The following is a 21,648-nucleotide window of genomic DNA, read 5'->3' as shown; positions in this document are numbered from 1 at the left end:
CATGCCTGTGGGAGGCTGAAGTGGGTGACTTGCTTGAGTCCAGGAGTTCGAGTCCAGCCTGGGCAACATGGGAAACCTCGTCTCTACAAAAAAAATACAAAAATTATCCAGGTGTGGTGGCATGTGCCTGTAGTATCAACTACTCAAGAGGCTGAGGTGGGAGGATCACTTGAGCCCAGGGAGGTCAAGGATGCAGTAAGCCCTGATTGTACTACTGTACTCTAACCTGGGTGACAGAGTAAGACCCTGTCTCAAAAATAAAATAAAATAAAATGTAATTAAAATTAGAAAATTACCTGACCCCAGACTATCCTCAAAATAAGATTTTTGTGGATTTAATTATTGTATTTCATTAACAAAGGAAATGAACTATTAAAGTAGTATATTTTTCAAACAATACAAAGTTGTATTAGTCCATTTTCATCCCATTGATAATGACATACCTGATACTGGGTAATTTATAAAGAAAAAGATGTTTAAAGGACTCACAGTTCCACATGGCTGCGGAGGCCTCACAATTATGGCGGAAGGCGAAAGCCACGTCTTATATGGAGGCAGGGAAGAGAGAGAACGAGAGCCAAGTGAAAGAAATTTCTTCTTCTAAAACCATCAGATCTCTTGAGACTTATTCACTACCACAAGAACAGTATGGGGGAAACCACCCCCATGATTCAATTATCTCTTACCAGGTCCCTCCCACATACATGGGAATTATGGGAGCTACAATTCAAGATGAGATTTGGGCAGGGACACAGCCAAACCATATCAAAAGCCATATTTGATTTAGCAAATCCTATGAACTTTAGATGCCTCATCCCCCATTTCCTCCAAATCCCTCCTCCAGTCCAGCTCACATTACAGGGAGTGGTTTGCTGCAGATGAATGAAACTTGGAGATGGCTCGCTTGTGCTTGCTGTGCTTTCAGTGGGTTTCCCTGTTTTTGCTACAGTGTGAGGCAGGAACAGAAAACTGGCAGCGAGTGAACACGGAGCTCCCTGTGAAGTCTCCCCGCTTTGCGCTGTTCGACCTGGTTGAGGGGAAATCCTACTGTTTCCGCGTCCGCTGTTCTAATTCTGCAGGAGTCGGTGAGCCCTCCGAGGCAACGGAGGTGACTGTGGTAGGGGACAAACTTGGTAAGCAACTGTAAACTTCTTTTACTTCAAGAGAAAATTTTAAAGCAAGTATCTAAGTTGTATATATATATTTGGCCAGGAGTAAAAATGGTGGCATCTTTCTTTCACATTATAAATTTAGTTGCTGGTTGTACTTAGCCTATACGTTAAACAGGAATTCAGTGTTTTTCTTAATGAAAAGTAAACTTCCTTGGGAGTCTCCCAACAATATTGATAACGTGTTTTTTCTGAAGTTCATAGATACTTAGTGTACCCATGCTCCCTAACTAACAGTTTTTAAATTTTCTGCTTTTAAAAATACAATGTAGGCCAGGCGTGGTGGCTCACACCTGTAATCTGAGCAATTGGGAGGCCAAGGCAGACAGATCACCTGAGTCCAGGAGTTTGAGACCAGCCTGGCCAACATGGTGAAACCCCATCTCTACTGAAAATACAAAAATTAGCCGGGCATCCTGCCACATGCCTGTAATCCCAGCTACTTGGGAGGCTGAGGCAAGAAAATTGCCTGAACCCAGGAAGTGGAGGCTGCAGTGAGCTGAGCCTATACTGCTCACTGCCATCGCTCTCCAGCCTGGGCAACAGAGCGAGACTTGGTCTCAAAAAAATAAAAAATTGTAAAATAAAGCAACTGTCCTTTTGACATGATGAAGTGTGTAAAATACCTAGGTGTCCGTTTGTGCATAGGTGATAAGGATGACTTTTTAAAACCACCTGAGTTTGATCACCGTTTTCCTCTTTCTCAGATATCCCCAAGGCTCCTGGCAACATCATCCCAAGCAGAAACACAGACACCTCAGTGGTAGTTACGTGGGAGGAGTCCAAAGATGCCAAAGAGCTGGTTGGGTACTACATAGAGGCGAGCGTTGCTGGCTCTGGCAAATGGGAGCCCTGTAACAACAACCCCGTGAAGGGCTCACGGTAACTGAACCGGGCGTGCAGAGCGGGCCAAGGCCTCTGGAGCTGCTATAGACACACATGGCACACAGACATCCAGTGAGGGAGATTTTTTAAAAAAACATTATACTTTTTGGCTGGATGTGGTGACTTACACCTGTAATCCTAGCACTTTGGGAGACTGAAGTGGGAAGATTGCTTAAAGCCAGGAGTTAAAGACCAACCTGGCCAACAGTGAGACCCCATCTTTAAAAATAAAAATAACAAAATAACATTATACTTTAAATAAGCCAGATGCAGTGGCAGGCCTATAGTCCCAGCTGCTTAGGAAGCTGAGGTGGGAGGATCACTTGAGCCGAGGAGTTCAAAGCTGTAGTACTCATTGACCAGGCCTGTAAATAGCCACTATATTCCAGCCTGGGCAACATAGGAAGACCCCATCTCTAAAAAAGCAAATCAGAACAAGGCTGGGTATGGTGGCTCATACTTGTAATCTCAACACTTTGGGAGGTCAAAGTGAGCAGATTGCTTGAGCCCAGGCGTTTATGAGACCAGCCTGGGCAACATGGCAAAAACCCACCTCTACAAAAAATATAAAAATCAGCCCAGCATGATGGTGTGCCTGTAGTCCTAGCTACTCAAGAGGTTGAGGTGGGAGAATTGCTTGAGCCTGGGAGGTCGAGGTTGCAGTGAGCTATGATCACACCACTGCACTCCAGCCTGGTGACAGAGTGAGACTCCGTCTCAAAAAAAAACAAAAAAACAAAAAAAACAATTACACTTAAGACATTTAAATGAATTTAAAATTGAACATATTAGATGCAATACATCTTTTTAAAAAGATTTACTTGTGATGTTAAGTAAGAGTTCATTTAATAGTGCTTTTCTGTTTTTTTCCTGTATGCTGCTTCTTCCTTTTTTACCACTCTGATTTTGTATGTAGTATGAAACTGGATACTAGATTCTGAGGATCTGACATACTCTACTTAACATAAATCACCCAGGAATTTTAAATGAAGAGAGAAAAAGTATCAACATTTTACAAATTCTGGACATCAACATGATTAAACCCAAATGCTACACAGACATAAGTAACACCAAAACAAAGATATTCATAATACTTTTCTGCCTCTTTGTATCTGTTTTTAATGGGGGAGCATTGGTTTTTTCCCTTGCTTTCAACTGTTTTTTCAATGGACTTTGCACATTGATGGTGAATTCTGGTCTGCACCCAGACCAGAGACCAGTCTGAGAGGGGGATGCTGCCGTCCCCAAAATTGTCAAATAGGTTTGTTCGGCAGCTTCTGGCCTGGACCGCTTCTCAATCCGGAGACGCCCCTATAGGATGAGCTGGTTTTGCAGAATATGAGAGAACAGAGACAAAAAGATCAATTAGGGAAGGCAATATGTTTTGAAAAAGATTCATTTAGCCTGTTGGTGCATTTCAGTTTTCCTCTGAGTTATCCAGCATTTTCCTAGGACTATTTAGAAACACTGGTGGTGTGTAGGCAGGAGCTGCTGGAGGGCAGGCACCATTTTTTGCTCATCCTTTGTCCACAGTAACTCCTAGCTCAGTGTCTGAAACACCGAGACCTCAATAAATCTTCGCTGGAGCAAGCTGACCCTAAGGACTGAAGGACTGGCCTGGATTATGGCTCCTTTATTAAATACTTGAACATGCTAATAGTCATAGATTCATTAGCAGACCTGTTACTTCCTCTGGCTACAATCCTTAAGATGGATTCAAATGTTACAGTGATTCATGAACAGCTATTTATAGCCATAAAAGCTATGAAAAGAGTGAGGTTGTCTTATGGATGAAACTGCCCATGGATTCACACCTCATTATAGGATCCTCATATCTAAATAGTAATTCTAGAATCCATTGTTCACCTTATCTTCAGATTCTAGAGTAATTTCCCAAGTAAGTACCTTCCTTGGCATCCAAGCAGACAGTGACTAGGCCTCTATGACAAGGAGCCACCAATTAATCATATTATTAATTGGGTATTAGGCTTAATACCTGGATGATAAAATAATCTGTACAACAATCTCCTATGACATGAGTTTACCAATATAACAAACCTTCACACATATCCCTGAGCCTAAAAGTTAAAAACTATATATGAGTTATACTCTAAAATTATTTCTTAAAAATAACATTATTACTACTAATTAGATTTATTAAATGCCTCATATATGCCAGGCCGTATAATAGGTACTTCATATACCTGTAATTAACCTCTACATGAATATTATCATGTAAGCATCATTATCCCTATTTTACTGGTGAGCATTCAGGGAAAGACCAGGGCTCCTCATTTTTCGACAAAGTAGGTTTAGAAAAGCGCCTTTGTTACCGTCTTCCTAAAGTATATATGTTACCCAAATCTTTCTACATCTTTTTCTTTCTTTTAAAAAATGAATTATCACACATGTATGGTCCCAGCTACTTGGGAGGCTGAGGCAGGAGAATCGCTTGAATCCAAGAGGTGGAGGTTGCAGTGAGCCGAGATCCCACTGCTGCATTCCAGCCTAGGCAGCAGAGCGAGACTCTGTAAAAAAAAAAAAAAAAGAATTATTAGCTGGACATGCTGCTTCCACCAGTAATCCCAGCACTTTGGGAAGCTGAGGTGGGAGGGAAGATAGCTTGAGGCCAGGAGTTTAAGACCAGCCTGGGCAAAACAGCAAGACCCCATTTTTATTTAACATAAATTACAAAAAAAAAAAAAGAATTGTTTTCATAAAACCAGATCTACTCCATTAAGCTAATGGAGTAGTAGTAATCTTCCTCCTAAGGAAAATTTAAAAAACATTTTTTTCTTTTAGATTTACTTGTCATGGATTGGTGACTGGTCAGAGTTATATTTTCCGGGTCAGAGCAGTCAATGCAGCTGGACTTAGTGAATATTCCCGGGATTCAGAAGCTATTGAAGTCAAAGCTGCTATTGGTAAGTTCCTCATGCACAACTGCATAGAGGAAAAATTGATTTTCTATGTTAGAAAGGAAGATGTCATCCTGTCTAGAAACTGTTTAAAGCTTCCAGTATTCCTAGATTATTGCATCCTTAGATGATTATTTTCTCTGACTCTAGGTGATATCTAACCTTCCATAGCTGTCGTTTTACAGACCTTCATCACTTATCCAGATTCTGTGTATCCATAGCCTTTTCATCTTCATGAGCCCAAGTTTCCTCAGATATTTCCCATTGTGTGAAACTCCATTCTAACTTCATGCTCATCCTGGGACTATGAAGGGCCATCCTGATTCCATGAAGTGGTACATCACCAATAACACAGATCATCTTGTCCCTAAAAGCCGTTTCATCTATGCCAGAGCCTGGCTTGTCTTCGCTAACAGTATATTAATATGCTTCTTATAAATGCCTCTAAAATTCATGCAAGGCACATGTAGTTGCTTAATCATATGTTTCATCTCTGCTTGCAAAGTAACCAACAGAATAAAACCAGTAATAAAGTAATTATATGTGTGTATGTGATGTACCTCCCAATCTTGGGTAAAGTAGAGAAGGGATGCAGGTGGTTAGAAACAATAAAAATTGTATTTGTGGGCTGAGCATGCGGGCTTACACCTGTAATCCTAGCACTTTGGGAGGCAGAGGCAGGCAGATCTCTTGAGTCCAGGAGTTCAAGGCCACCCTGGGCAACATAGTGAGATCCCATCTCTACAAAAAAAAAAAAATCAAAAAAATTAGCCAGGCATTGTGTTGCATGCCTATAGTCTCAGCTATTCAGCAGACTGAGGCAGGAGGATCAATTGAGCCCAAGAGTTCAAGGCTGCAGTGAACTATGATCGCACTTCTACACTTTACCCTGGACAGCAAAGCAAGAGCCTGTGTCTAAAATAAATAAATAAATAAAATAAAATTTATTATATAGTAACACATGTTTAAAAAGAAAGCTGATTTAATATTGATTGTCTTCAGTTAGCATCTCATATTACTTTTTCATATTCTTTATAACATAGGGGTCAGGCACAGTGGGAGGCCGAGGTGGGTAGATCACTTGAGGTCAGGAGTTTGAGACCAATCTGGCCAACATGGCTAAACCCCGTCTCTACTGAAAATATAAAAATTAGCTGGTCATGGTGGCACATACCTATAATCCCAGCTACTTAGGAGACTAAGGCACGAGAACTGCTTGAACCCAGAAGGTGGAGGTTGCAGTGAGCCGAGATTCAGCCTGGGCGACAGAGTAACACTCCATCTCAAAAAAGGAAGACAGGAAGGAAGAAAGAAAGAGGAATGGAGGGAGGGATGGAGGGAGGGAGGGACGGAAGGAAGGAAAGAAGGAAGGAAGGAAGGAATGAAGGAAGGAAGGAAGGAAAGAAAGAAAAGATACTCCTTATAATGTGAACCATCGTAAACATGTCTCTTTGAGGTTGGGAGGTACAGACCATTACTATTGTACTATTGCACATAATTCTAAGTATTATAAAACCAGGATATTTAATATTACGTCTCTTGTGCACTTTATCGTCCTTTTTTCATTCTGTTGAATAATAGGGCTTATATCTCTCAAGAAATGTCTAAGATTTTCTTTTCCTTATATGTACTAAAAACCCTTTGGGTTCTGCAAATCGAAATGGTTCCTATTCTGTCTGTGGCTTTTTGTTCTCATTTCTTCTTTTTCCAGAATACGGAGAAGTTGAAATGGCATACATTGCATGAAACGTAGCCTTTCCATATTTCTTGCAAATGCAAGCAATTTTCTTTAAGCCAATATTGTTTTTGTTCTGCTTGTGGTCCTAATGTTTTTCTCTTTGTTCTATCCCGTAAGAGCAATTGATAGTCTCTCCGTGCTCAACTCGTTTCTGTTGTTGTCTGGCAATTGTAGGGGGAGGAGTGTCTCCAGATGTGTGTCCTGCACTGAGCGATGAGCCTGGTGGACTAACCGCCTCCAGGGGGCGCGTGCATGAAGCCTCCCCGCCAACCTTCCAGAAAGATGCTTTGCTCGGTAGCAAACCTAACAAACCTTCACTACCCAGTAGCTCTCAAAACCTGGGCCAAACAGAAGTGAGTAAAGTAAGTGAAACAGTTCAGGAAGAGGTTACCCCGACACCACAGAAAGCGGCTCCTCAGGGGAAAAGTAAGTCTCACCCCCTGAAAAAGAAGACAGACAGAGGTGAGAGTTGAGAAAGTGAAGCTGTTCCATCCGTCTCCATCAGTGTCCTCACCTCTCATCGTCTACATCACATTCTTCATCCATGTTTGCTTTCATCAGTGTCTATTCTTATTGTATGTGTTCTCAGCTAGCCATCTGAAATACATACTTTCATCTATGACTTGGAAAAGTAATTGTCTATGGGTTTGGCTTTTACACATCATTTTGGGTGTTTAACGATGCTAGAATGTTTCGAGTAATTTGGTTATAGAGCTTTTCTTGGTTTGTCAGGAAGATACCCCTCTGGCCTCATTTTGCTATGAGAATTAGATATGAGAGCAGGAAGAACTTGGTACTGCTAGCCTGTGTGAGGTCCTTTGAAGTAGTCATGTTTGGAACACATAGAGGAGAAAGATCTCACAAAGAAGGTGACATCGTACCAGGGTCATAGTTGTTACCTTGTTGCTTATCCTCAGATTATTAAGCGATTATTCACATTTAATTTAAATAGTTTGCAAGAAAAATCAGCATTGGAAAATTAAAATTTAAGTAAAAAAATTATGTAAATTTCTAAAATAATTAAATAGCTACTCACATACTATTTTTTTAAATGAAAAAAGAAACAAATAGCTATAAATATATCTTTGAGTTGCCATGAAGAGTTTAAAAGTTAAAATTATAATCAGATATAGCTATATTGCATGATATATGATCCTCATTTCCAGAAGTGATTTATTTAAGTCTATTTATCAGTAGGCTAAGAATGAACGATTAGGATATTTGGTACCTGTGGCTAATAGAAATTTGTTTTTCTTAACAAATAAAAATGAACTGATGAGCATGTGTTGATAAATTTTTAAATGTCTCTCATCCAGTTCTTATTTCTAGCCCACCCCCAACTTCTATAACCCACTCTATTTTATGACACCTTTCTTTGTCCCTCAACTTGAGATGACATATTCATTTGAGAGCACATATTCAACGGTGCTCTGAAATGGAGAGAAAGAAAGCTTTTTTTAAAATGTAAAGAATAAAGGAGGTTGGTGAGTGGAAAAGAGATCATTGTGTTTTATTTTAAAAGCCTTCATTCTTCTGATATTTTTTTGGGATAAGAATGAGATAGTGCCTTTATCTCCTATAATCCAAATAAATGTTCAAAAAATTCTCTTTGATGTTATTACATATGTAGATGGATTTCTTTCTACCACATCATTCCCTCTCTCTTCATTGAAAACTGTAATTTCAGTAACTGAGTGAAAAGCTGACCAGCAAAGCCACATAAATGAAAGAGAACTTTTGAAATATCCTCCAAATATTTTTCCAGCTAAGCACTGATAAACATGGTGACAGCTGTATAGTATTGTACCACATGAATAATATTCCAACATTAGATTAAAAATAATGGGAAAAAAGTAGTATATACTAAGAGAAAATCACATAGCAGATTGTGCCTGTTTTTTAAAAATGTTTTCCAAAGGTATCATTGAGCTGAGCTCTAGAGTAAGTTTTTTTCCTGTGTGCAGACAGAGCTGCGTAGTGGTAAGGTCTCACGAGGGTAAGTGTGCCTGAATGGTGAAATGCCAACCATTTGAGAAATATATGGAAATTCTAGGCCAGGCATAGTGGCTCATGCCTGTAATCCTAGCATTTAGGAGGCCAAGGTGAGTGGATCACCTGAGGTCAAGAGTGCGAGACTGGCCTGGCCAACATGGTGAAACTCTGTCTCTCCTAATAATATAAAAATTAGCCAGGCATGGTGGCACATTTCTATAATCCCAGCTACTCAGGAGGCTGAGGCAGGAGAATTGCTTGAACCGGGGAGGCAGAGGTTGCAGTGAGCCGAGATCGCGCCACTGCACTCCTGCCTGGGCAACAGAGAGAGACTCTGTCTAAAAGAAAAAAAAAAAAAAAAAAATATATATATATATATATATATATATATATATATGGAAATTCTGAATAAGCAAATTGAGGCAGAAATTGATATACACATTCCATTTTCCTCAGAGAACAAATGAAAACAAGACCACGTAAAGAAACAAAAATTACACCTTGGGAAAAATATTTCTTCTTATGGGGAAAATAATCTTTTTTTTTTTTTTCAGGATTTACCATTTTGCTAGGACAGGTTCATTTTATCTTTGGAATAGTAATTGTAGTGTGCTTTCTACTGTGTTCATTGCATACACCAAGTCTAATGCAAAGTTAATGGTCAGCCTCACATTTTAGTTTTATACTGCAAGATCTAGTGCCCTCATGTTTATGTATAGAATCATAAATGTTTATTTATAGAACCATAAATGCATTTCTGCCTACTCACAAGCTATTCATATTGCCACAGCACCACCATCTCCACCCTATGATATCACCTGTCTTGAAAGTTTTCGTGACTCAATGGTTCTTGGATGGAAGCAGCCGGATAAGATCGGAGGGGCGGAAATCACTGGCTATTATGTGAACTATCGTGAGGTCATTGGTGGGGTACCAGGAAAATGGAGAGAAGCCAATGTCAAGGCTGTCAGTGAGGAGGCATACAAGGTAAGCACGTGACTTTCTGTAGTGTGGCGTGTCCCGGGTATGAGGATGTGCCTGCACACCCAGCACTCACACACCCAGCACCTTGTAAAGGATTCATGTCATTTCTCCAGAGTCCATAGTCCTCAGTGGCATGAGTTTTGTGAAAAATATACTGTGGTTAATACAAGTAGTTTGGCTAACCAGTCAGGATTTGTATTTTCTGATTCATACACATAAGCATAATAATTTCCTAGAATATTTACTATGAAATATGTTCTTATTATACAACCTATTTTTTTCCCAAAACTTAGGAAATATCTATAATTAATATGCCACTAGCCTCAAGAGTCCCAGGATCCTTCCAGAGCCCTCAAGTTGAGGGAAAAAAAAAAAAAAGTCCCAGGATTTAATGACACTGAATTTTAATCTTCTTTCTTTCTTTTTTTTTTTTTTTTAATTGAGATGGAGTCTTGCTCTGTCACCCAGGCTGGAATGCAGGGGTGTGATCTCAACTCACTGCAAACTCCACCTCCCAGGTTCAAGCAATTCTCCTGCCTCAGCCTCCAGAGTAGCTGGGATTACAAGTGAGAGCCACCATGCTCAGCTAATTTTTGTATTTTTAGTAGAGACAGGGTTTTACTCTGTTGGCCAGGCTGGTCTCAAACTCCTGGCCTCAAGTGATCCACTCACCTCAGCCTCCCAAAGTGCTGGGATTACAGGCATGAGCCACCACGGCAGGCTGGATTTTTAACTTTCAATGTCCAAATTACAGAGGATGAAGGGACATGGGCTTGATGGCCAGACTCAGCTCTCCATTTGTGAAGTGGACCCTGTTATAGTCACTTGATGGCCACAAAGGGTGGCCTCACATGTGTTTCCCTCTACGTGGAGTCCCCCACTGCTCAGCTCACATCAGGGAACCAAAACTGTCTCACTGTAGCCTTAGCTGATGACTTTCCTCTTCAGAGTTTCAACAGCTACACCCAAACTGCCACCTCTTAATGCTCACAGAATCCTGTGCCATGAGGGTCTAAGCAGGGCAAGGCCAGGGGAATGACACTTTCCCTAACTCAACACCATGCTATTTTAATTTAACCTTTGAAATATCACACACACGTGCTGAGAATGCATAAAACAAAATTGTATTTTTAAGTTTCTTCCCTGTTAGGGCACATAGTTATAACTCATGCTTTTTTATTACTATGTGGTATGATATTCCATTATGTGGCTATATCACAATATACTCTTTCATTCAATTATTATTGCTATTTGGGTATTTTTGCATTTTTAGCTACATCAGGCAAGGTAGCTATGAACATTTTTGTATACATCTGTCTGCTAGTACATATGTGCACCAGTTTCTCTAGGTGATTATCTAAATGTAGAATTGCTGGGTCGGGGGTCTGTTTACCTTCCACTTTGCTAGGTAATGCCATACTGTCTTCTGAAGAGTGTGTGAGAATCTTGGTCTGTTCACACATTTCCAGCTTTGGCAATCTGAGTGTGCAATGAGTTTGAAATCCTTTCCTACGTACGCAGTCCATTTTGATATCCTCTTTTATGACATGCCTGTTCAAGGTTTTGGCTCATTTTTCTAATGCATTCGTGTTGACTTGCAAAGTTCTTTACATATTATGAATATAAATCCTTTGCAGCTCTGTAAGTTGTGTATATCTTCTCCCTCTTACCCGCTTGTTTTCCTCTCTTATGGTCACCACATTAATTTTAATATCAAATTCATTGTAGTCAGATTTACTAACATTTGCTCTGTCATTAGTGACTTTTGTGGCTTTTTGAAGAAATACCTTCTCTATTCCAAGATCATGGAGTTATTGTGGTTGGTTATATTCTAAAAGCTATGCTATTTCGCCACTTATATTTCTGTCATTAATTCACCTTTATATTTTTATATGCTGTGAGTTAAGCCTCAAAATTAGTTCCCCGCCCCCAACCCATGGAGATGTAGTTGTCCCAGCATCATCTATTGAAAAGTTTGGCCTCTGCCTGCCATCCTGCCAGGCTATCTGTATCATATATCATTTCCTCATATGCACGAGTCTGTGTTTGTGCTTCCTATGCTGTTCCACTAGTCTGTTTGTCTAACACTGGGTGAATACCACACTGATTTAAATATAATAGCTTTATAGGCCAGGCGAAGTGGCTCACACCTGTAGTCCAGCACTTTGGGAGGCCAAGGTGGGTGGAGGCCGAGGTGAGGCCAGGAGTTTGAGACTAGCCTGGCCAACATGGTGAAACCCTGTCTCTACTAAAAATACAAAAATTAGCCAGGCATGGTGGCTCTCACCTGTAATCCCAGCTACTCAGGAGGCTGAGGTATGAGAATCACCTGAGTCCAAGAGGTGGAGGTTGCAGTGAGCCTAGATTGCACCACTGCACTCCAGCCTTGGTGATAGAGGGTGACCCTGTCTCAAAAAAAAAAAAAAATTATAGCTTTATACTAAATTTGATGACTGGTAGATCAGGGTCTCCTAGTTTATTCTTTTTCCAAGGCTACCCAGCCCTTTGCACTTGTTATAAATTTTAGCATTAGGGTCCCAAGTTCTACCAAAAATAATAAGTAAAACAAAAGAAAACAACAATAAAAAAAGCTTACATTCAACCCAGCGAAACCCACTAGAATTCTGATTGGGGCTGCACTGAATCTATAAATAAATTGAGGAATAGTTGACATTTAAAAAATACCGAGTCTCCTAATCCATGAACATATTTTTCTTTGTTTTTATCTTCTTTTATAAAGCCTCTCATTAAAGTTTTATGATTCTCTAGAGATTTGTATATTATTTATTAATAGAGACTATATATTTTCGGTATATTTTTATATCAGTTTTTGTTGCTAGTAAAGAGAAATATAACTAATTTTTATACATTGATTTTACATATAATTATTACATACAGTCTTTTGCTAAATTTTTTTATAATTTGAGTGTTACCTTTACGTTCTTTTGGAGTCTATGTATAGTCATATCATCTGCAAATAGTGGCAGTTTACTTCTTCATTTCCAAATTTTATACCTTTTACTTCATTTTCTTACCTTACTTTCTGCATGGCAACCTTAGCACAATATTGAATAAAAGTAGTGATGCTGGGGATGCAGTGGTTCACACCTGTACTTTGGGAGGCGGAGGCGGTGGATCGCTTCAACCCAGGAGTTCAAGACCAGCCTGAGCAACATAGCGAGACACCATCTCAATTTGATTTTTTCCTTTTTTTTTTTTTTAAGTGGTGATGTTGGTCTAGACTTGATAGTTATCTTAAAGGGAAAATTTTCAACATTTCCCAATTAAATACTGTGTTGTTTGCTACAGGTATTTTGTAGACATCTATTATCAGTTAAAGGAAATTTCCTTCTATTTCCAGATTGCCAAGAGTTAATTAAAATTATCCAAAACATTTTTTTGGGGTCTATTGAGAAGATCATATGCTTTTTCCCTTTTATTTTTAATTTGATATATTCTAGTAATTGTCTAATGCTAAAACAACCTTGCATTCCTGGAATAAATTCAACTTGGACACTAAATATCTCTGTTTATATCACCTGGATTTTGTTTGCTAATTATCCTTTAGGATTTTTGCTTCTATGTTCGTGAGTGAGATTATTCTGATATTAGAATTAATCTGATACTAATATCTGACAAGGATAGTACAGGAAGGAAAAAATGCAGAATAATATCCCTTTACTAAGATATAATTCACATACCATAAAATTCACTCATTTAAAATGTTTTTTTATGTATTTTTTTTTTTTTTTTTTTTTTGAGACAGAGTTTTGCTCTTGTTACCCAGGCTGGAGTGCAATGGCACGATCTCGGCTCACCGCAACCTCCGCCTCCTGGGTTCAGGCAATTCTCCTGCCTCAGCCTCCTGAGTAGCTGGGATTACAGGCACGCGCCACCATGCCCAGCTGATTTTTTGTATTTTTAGTAGAGATGGGGTTTCACCATGTTGACCAGGATGGTCTCGATCTCTTGACCTCGTGATCCACCCGCCTCGGCCTCCCACAGTGCTGGGATTACAGGCTTGAGCCACCGCGCCCGGCCTTTTTTATGTATTTTGAAGTGATATTATTAAATGCATACAAAGTGACTCTTTACCACTACTAATACATTTTACCTTAAAGTGTGTATTACCTGTTCTTACTATAAACACACTAGGGTTTTGGGGTGGGGGTGGTGTTTGCAGAGTATGTAGCTTTTTATTCTTTAACTTTCTATCTTTCTGTAACTTTATGCTTTACATGTGTCTCTTAAAAATAGCACGGAGTTAAATTTTATGTTTTTTCTGCCTGTCTTTGTCATTTGTTTGTTATTACTGATTACTTAAAAAAAAACAAAGACAACAACAAAAAAACACCTAATCATCTTATTTTGTGCTTTCTATTTGTCCTTTCTGTTCTTTCTTTTCTTTTCTTTTCTGAGACAGAGCCTTGCTCTGTCACCCAGGCTGGAGTGCAGTGTTATGATCTCAACTCACTGCAACCTCCGCCTCCCAGGTTCAAGCAATTCTCATGACTCAGCCTCCCAAGTAGCAGGAATTATAGGTGCGCACCACCACGCCCAGGTAATCTTTGTATATTTAGAAGAAATGGGGTTTCACCATGTTGGCCAGGCTGGTCTCAAATTCCTGACCTCAAGTGATCTGCCCGCCTTGGCCTCCTTAAGTGTTGGGATTACAGTCGTGAGCCACCACACCCGGCCTGTTCTGTGTTTCATTTTCTGTCCTTTTTTCCTTATTTTTGAATTTTTTTTTAATTACTCAATTTTTCCTTCTACAATACCTTAAAAGTTATAGATTCTAAGTTTCTTTGGTTGTGGTGATGGTGCAGCCTAAAGTCTGAGGTTATTTCATTGTTTTACCCTTGTCAAAGAAACATAAGAACCTTCAAATCTTTACCCCATTACCTTTTTCCCGGCTCGTATGCTATTGTGTATGTATGTGTCTGTTTCAATTCTTTTTAAAATCCAGACAGCAATGTGATTATTGTTTTATAGATTCAACTTACCAATATAGTTACCATTTTATTTGCTTTTAATTAAGTGCTTTGAAGGTGTAATTCCCCCATATTCTGGCCTATTGTTGCTGCTGATGTTCAGCTCTTGGTCTGCTTGCTTGTTTGAGGGTAATTTGCCCTTTTTCTCAGACAGCTTTTGATATGTTCACTTTATCCTTGATGTCCAATACTTAAAATACTGTGGGTCTGGATGTGGGTTTTTAAAAAATGTATCTACCCAGGATTTTAGGGGGAGGAGGATTTTTCATCTATGGGTTGGATTTTTCAGAAGATTTTTCTAGAAAATTCTGTATCTCCCAAAATATTATTGCTCCCTCATTCTCTCTTTCTCTTCACTTCTCCCAAAACTCTATTTAAACATATATTTGAAGTTCTCACTCTGTCTTCCACATCTGTTAATCAACTTTTCTCTCTTTTCCATTTTCGAGTCTTTCTGCATCATGTCCTGTGTAATTTCTTCTGACTTTCTGTCACTTTACAAACTCTCTCTTCTTTTGCATCTGATATTCTGTTGAAAATGTCTATTTTTTTCTTACTGTATTTTTCATCTCTTGTTGGTCACATTTTACATATTTTATATTTTGCTGCTTCCTACAAATGTTTTTCACACTAATATATTCCATCACTTCTATTTTGCACATATCTTAACATTTATTATTTTATCACATATATGTACCCTTACAACAACCCAATTCATACTGAGTGTTACAGAAAATATTAGTTCACTCAGTAAAGAGCAGAAACATTACGAGAACTTGAGCATTTCGATTCCCAGCTTAAATCTCATTTAAATTTCACCTGTACGTGCCTTAGCTTTCTATTGCTACATAACAAGTTACCGCAGACTCGGTGGCTGAAAACAACCCACATTTCTTATATCACAGTGCCCGTGAGTCAGGGGCCCGGGGATGGCGTAGCACAGTCCTCTGCTTAGGACCTCACAGGGCTGCAATCCAGGCATCAGCTAGGCCACATTCACGTTGAGTTCCTCTTCCAAGCCCACTCAAGTTGTTGGCAGAATCCAGTTCCTTGCAGCTGTAGGGCTGAGGCTTCCACTCCTAGATGCTGCCTTTCTCCAAATATGAGTGGGTAGGCAGCTCTCCATGTGCCATTTACTTCCTCAAGGCCATTGGCACAATGTTTTTCTTTAGAAGGGGCCCAAGCCCCGTTTTAAGAGTTCTTACCTGATGACATCAGGCCCATCCAAGATAATATCCCTTTTGATTAACCCCAGACCAGCTCACTAGGGACCCTAATCTATAGTGTCTTTTCTCCTTTGCCATATGGGGTGACACGATCACAGGACTGATCTCCCAATCCTTTTGCCACATTCTAATGTAAGCTACAAGGTCACGGTTTCACCCACACCCAGGAGATTACAAAAGCCTGTGACGCACTGAGGGTCACCCGAGGGTGTGTCTGACACGGAAGGTAAATAAATACAATGTTGAACAAGTAGAAAAAAAAAACCTGGAACATTCACTATCTGTGATGTTGTCAATGTTGCAGATTAGCAACTTGAAGGAAAACGTGGTGTATCAGTTCCAAGTGGCAGCCATGAACATGGCCGGGCTGGGCGCACCCTCAGCAGTAAGCGAATGCTTCAAGTGTGAAGAGTGGACCATCGCTGTCCCAGGTAAACCACGGACACCAGGCCTCCACACCACACCTTGGAATTTCCTCCGAGAGAACCTATAGCCTGGAATGAAATTCAAAGTACTATATGGTCAACATTTAAGGGAAAAGAATTCTCTTGACCTCTTGTGTTTACCTAAAATATTTTAATGATAATATTAAATAATAGGTAGCAAGGTAAAACTGAGTATTAATTCCTTATGCTTGTGTTCCAAGTAAATCCTAGAGCCCTCACTGCTCAGCCACTGCGTGGGGTAGGATTAGCAGAGGCGGCTGGATTGAGTGCAAATGAGTGTTTAAAAGAAATTCCAATCTTTGCTTTTGCTTTCGAAAGGCCACTTAAAGGTCATCCAATTTATATCCCACAACAAAATTTATCAAAAACGTCTCGCTGCATGCCTTCGTTCTCATATATTGCCACGCTGCTGGAAGGTTCTCGTTTATCAGCTCCCCAGAATCTCTCTCTTCACATTCAAGCTATGTGGCTTCTTCATCTCTCCTTCTCACTCCTCCCAGCTTTTCATTATATCACATGGATGGATTTCACACACCTGCCTAGGGTTCAGGGCTGACCTCTCTCTGCTTGCCTCTCTGCACTGATTTCCAGTCCCTTCTCTCTGCATATTTTCCAAACTCTGAACCAAAGGAAAGTTCCTGGAACCTGGCAATTACTGTCCTTCAGAGGTCATCATAGGGAGTGGTTGGGTCGGCAGGGAAGAAAGTGGGAAGTGGGGCGGGGATGTGGGGGGAACTTACCTTGCTTATAACTCTTACAGAGCCATAAAGCCAAAACATAAAATAAAAATTGAATGCAAATTTACTACTTTACGATTAAGATTTAAACTAGCAATAAATGTATTTGGTGGGTGATTTTATGTCCCTGTGCCACCCCCTTCCTCTGTTTGAAACCCTTTACCCCTGAAGACCACCACTTTGCCTTTAACTCCTCTGTCAGGTGTGAATAACAACATTCCAAGAGAAACTCAAGAGCAGTTCACATGCTCACTTGACTTCAGCAAACAGAGACAAACACATTGCTCTTTCCTTGTAGTTCCTTGAAGCCAGTGATATTTCTTAAGTCCTTTCTGCCACCTGCATAAAAGTGGGCCTGTTTTCAAATTCTTGCAATTCCTGAGTAATGTGAAATGCAATTGATTAAAGACTAAGAAATTCCAAGCAGGCTTGTAGAAATTTTTTTTGATCAAAAGTGATGTTGTTGGCTGCGTGCAGTGGCTCATTCCTGTAATCCCAGTTCTTTGGGAGGCTGAGGCAGGGGGATATCCTGAGCCCAGGTGTTCAAGACCAGACTGGGCAACATAGTGAGACCTCATCTCCTAAAAAATGTTTTTTAATTAGCTGGGCATGGTGGTGTATGCCTGTAGTCCCAACTACTCAGGAAGCTGAGGCAGGATGATTGCTTGAGCTCACGAGGTCAAGGCTGCAGTGAGCTGTGATCACACCACTGTGCTCCAGCCCAGATAACAGAATGAGGCTCTGTCTCTCTTTGAAAAAAAAAAAAAGGTGATGCAGTTGACAAAAAAGGGTTTCAGGTGAGCACTCACAACTTAGAGAAGAAATGAAGAGGGCAGCCTTCACCCTCCTGACATCCTGGCTTCTCAGATCCCTCCTTGACTTCCTGAGTAGTGTTAGGTAAGCCTCACTTCAAGAACGCCCTTATAGAAGACAGCAATAAGAATGTTTTGTCGTCCTGTTTTACAGAAGAAAAAACTGACCCTCAGGTTAAATGATGCCCAGAGGGTGCCAGAGGTAACAAGTAGCATAATTAGGATAGGAAACTAGGTCTGCTTTTTCCTAGATGGGAGCTGCTAGGAAACAGCAGAGCGTAGTTCCTCCTCTGTGGGGCACAGATACTGCTGCCGATCTGGATGCCTCCCAGGGTTCTAAGGATGACACAAGATCATGGTTATAAAAGCCCTTTGTAAAACGGGACATGCCACATTCATGTGAGGTATTTGGTATTAATATTTAAATATGGTTTTATACAAAACATCGGAAGGCAAGCATGATGCATATTTGTAGCCGTGAAGCCAAGGTAAAGGGCCAGGCAAATATTGAACTGTCAATTACAAAACAACAAAGCATGGCATAACAGAGTATGTCCTTGTACAGGTTGGCTTTGGCTTCAGGCTACTATGAGTCACTTCCGGTGATTTTGATTGGTTGGCTCGATGTCAGTCGTTGTTTAAAAAAAAAAAAGGAAAGGAAAAAAATAAAAATAAATTTATCACCTGGATAGCAGCTTGTGGTCATGCAAAGGTACAGGCAATCACTTAGTGGTTTGGACTTTGCCAAGAACATGAAGAGCATTCACACAGGCTACATTCGGGCTTTCTCCCTTGAGAGGGTTATCAAGTGACTTAGCTTCTCTGAGCTTTCTGTTAATTGTCTTCAGGAAGAGTGAGATAAATGAATGTCAACTACCTGGCAGTATTTAGCGCAGATGCAGGACCTATAGGATTGATTATATTTATTTTGGTAAAAGGTTTTTGTAAACCGTAAGCTATCATTTGTTTTTACCCATTTGTGGGCTACACATGCTCTTTAGGGGGAAGATTTCCCTCCAATTGAGAGTGATTCTGTTTCCTCTGAAAGAGCTATTACTCTCTATATGCATATGCCATCAAATTGAGCTGCTTTCTTTCTACTATTTGAGATTAAGGGGAATTTTTAGGCTGTCACTCAAAAATTATCTGAAACCAGGGGGCAGATATGGTGGCTTCCACCTGTAATCCCAACACTTTGGGAGGCTGAGGCAGAAGAACCACTTGAACTCAAGAGTTCAAGAGCAGCCTGGTCAACACAGCGAGACCCTATCTCTACAAAAACTTAAAAAATTAGCCCGGCGTGGTGGTACACACTTGTAGGCCCAGCTGCCCAGGAGGCTGGGGTGAGAGAATCCCTTGAGCCCAGGAGCTCCAGGTTATAGTGAACCATGATCACACCACTGCACTCTAGCCTGGGTAAGAGGGCAAAACCCTGTCTCTAAAACTAAAAATTAAAAAATATGAATCTGCAGCTCAATTATACTGTTCCAATAAAAGGTCTTTAAGATGAATGGCCTGAGCATGGCCTGAAGGGAAGTTTTGGGTCTACCCTTTGAGAGGCACCTCAGAGTGGCCTTCCCTGCCTAACACCCTTAAAGGGACCACTGGGCTGATGTAGAGCAGTAGGGAAGTGATATGAAATGACCACAGAATACTGATTTTTATGGGAATCCTAGATTTTGAAAAAAGAACACCAGTGTCAGATTAGCTTTAAGACTTACAATGTAGTTCTAAATGTGTAGAGATGAGTTATGATTATCTATGTTATGATTTCTATGTCATGATTATGTTATGATTTACTTATCTATGTTATGATATCTCTTCATTGACTTCTCTCTCTCTCAGGACCACCGCACAGTCTCAAGTATAGCGAAGTCAGGAAAGACTCCCTGGTCCTCCACTGGAAGCCCCCCATCCACTCTGGGCGGACTCCAGTCACTGGTTACTTCGTGGACTTGAAGGAGGCCCAGGCCAAAGAGGACCAGTGGCGAGGGCTCAATGAGGCGGCGATTAAAACCTTATACCTGAAGGTAAGAGGATGCCTAGTTCTAGAGCTTCTTTTTTTAAAAAAGCGGAAAATGGCTTGACTAATATTAACTTTAAAGTTAGCCAGATAAAACAGAATATCTCTGCTTTGATCTGTTTCATATACTGGGCTCCTGGTAAGATTCCATTGGCAGAGGTTGGGGCTAGGGGAAGTTTCTGATGCTTGAAACACTTTGATTATATTTAACCTGAATTCCTTAGCATAGGTTTGAAACACACCCACTAGCTCCTTCCTCTCTCCTGTCCCTCCTTGCCTTAACTTACCCACTTTACATTTTTGTTACTCATAGTCTTTAAACGTTACTGCTTACCATCCCCAAAAGATGACTTTTTCATTCCTCTTTTTTTGGGGGGGGTTGTTGATTTGAGGGTGCTGTTTTTATAAAGCTCACATCAAGAAACCTGTGACCACTGATCCTCTCAAGTCACTCCTGTCTCCTCCTGTCAGGCTGGTTCTCACATGAGCTCTCAGAAATTAGTGGAATGGGTTCACTCAACCCCCTTATCCATGTCCCTGCCTTTCAGGTTCCTCTAGAGTGTGCTAATTGAACCATTTCCTAACTCTGTCGACCAAACACTGTTCTGCCGTAGCCACCAAGTCACTTGTACCAAAAGGAAATTTCAAAAGAATGTTTTCTCCTGGTGTTAGCAGTGGCACCTGGAGACCCTGACTGCCCCTCGAGGCCTTGGAAACTGTGGGAAATATGATTGCATTACTTACTACTTAGAATAAAATGTGACTGACTTCACCACATTCACTCAGGAAGTTGCACACTGCATTTGCACAGTCCTATCTGTTGGCAGAAGTCATTGCCTATAAGGTGGGCTTTGGAAGATATTCAAAGTGTACCTGGCCAAAAATATCCCTCCCTGACCTGCCATCATGGACTAAGTCCCTTCCATCTGTCAGCCACTCTCCAGGGTTAAGGTATTTCCAGTTACTATAAACTGTGTAAATATATCCTCCAGGAGATATGACCCATAAACCATTACACCCAACATGCCATTAACTCAACTTAGCATGTGCCAGTCAGCTCTCCAGCTTCTTGCAAAACTCTAAAGAAGTAAGACAGGTTATCTTTTCATGATGAAGAGAAAACGTCAAGGAAGGACTGGAGCCTATGATGCTGTTTGCTGTCCAGATGAGTCCAGAGGCCCCTGGATTACAAGAAACCCCCAAAATACAGTGTAAAAGAAAGGCTGGGAACATCCTGGATGGCGGTGGTGGGTGAATAGGGCTGGGATGAAGATTTTCAAGTCTTCCATCCACCACTGTAGAGGATGCCAAGGGCCTGAGGTTGGAAGCAAAACAAAGATGAAGACACAAGGAAAAAAAAAAGAAAGAAAAAGAAAAAATAGAGTTTAAATGTGTCAAAGAATGGTTGATGTCACTCATCTTAAAACAGAAAAAGAAGAAAAGTAATTTTAAGAGAGAGGGAGAGAGTGAGGTTAAGTATGCCTAACAAACCTGGAAGTGAACTTCTGTAAGAAGAGTTATTGCACTTTATCAACAGTTTTTATAAAATGAGTTTTTTAGGGCCGGGCGCAGTGGCTCAAGCCTGTAATCCCAGCACTTTGGGAGGCCAAGGCAGGTGGATCACGAGGTCAAGAGATCGAGACCATCCTGGTCAACATGGTGAAACCCCATCTCTACTAAAAATACAAAAAATTAGCTGGGCATGGTGGCACGTGCCTGTAATCCCA

At 40.5% G+C, this 21,648-nt stretch overlaps 1 protein-coding gene across 1 annotated transcript in view; it reads left to right on the top strand.

The window, feature by feature from the left end:
• The window catches only part of MYOM1 (myomesin 1), a 168,465-nt gene that overhangs the window by 85,254 nt on the left and 61,563 nt on the right, over positions 1-21,648 (top strand). The window contains exons 15-21 of the mRNA XM_017526074.2: positions 950-1,133; positions 1,877-2,051; positions 4,857-4,978; positions 6,885-7,172; positions 9,493-9,689; positions 16,208-16,334; positions 19,744-19,928. Of these exons, the coding sequence (XP_017381563.1) occupies positions 950-1,133; positions 1,877-2,051; positions 4,857-4,978; positions 6,885-7,172; positions 9,493-9,689; positions 16,208-16,334; positions 19,744-19,928 (1,278 nt within the window). The remainder of the gene's footprint in view (positions 1-949; positions 1,134-1,876; positions 2,052-4,856; positions 4,979-6,884; positions 7,173-9,492; positions 9,690-16,207; positions 16,335-19,743; positions 19,929-21,648) is intronic.

Source organism: Cebus imitator, unplaced genomic scaffold (genome assembly GCF_001604975.1).
Source record: "Cebus imitator isolate Cc_AM_T3 unplaced genomic scaffold, Cebus_imitator-1.0 Scaffold41, whole genome shotgun sequence".
NCBI lineage: Eukaryota > Metazoa > Chordata > Mammalia > Primates > Cebidae > Cebus > Cebus imitator.
This window is presented reverse-complemented; position numbering and strand designations above follow the sequence as displayed.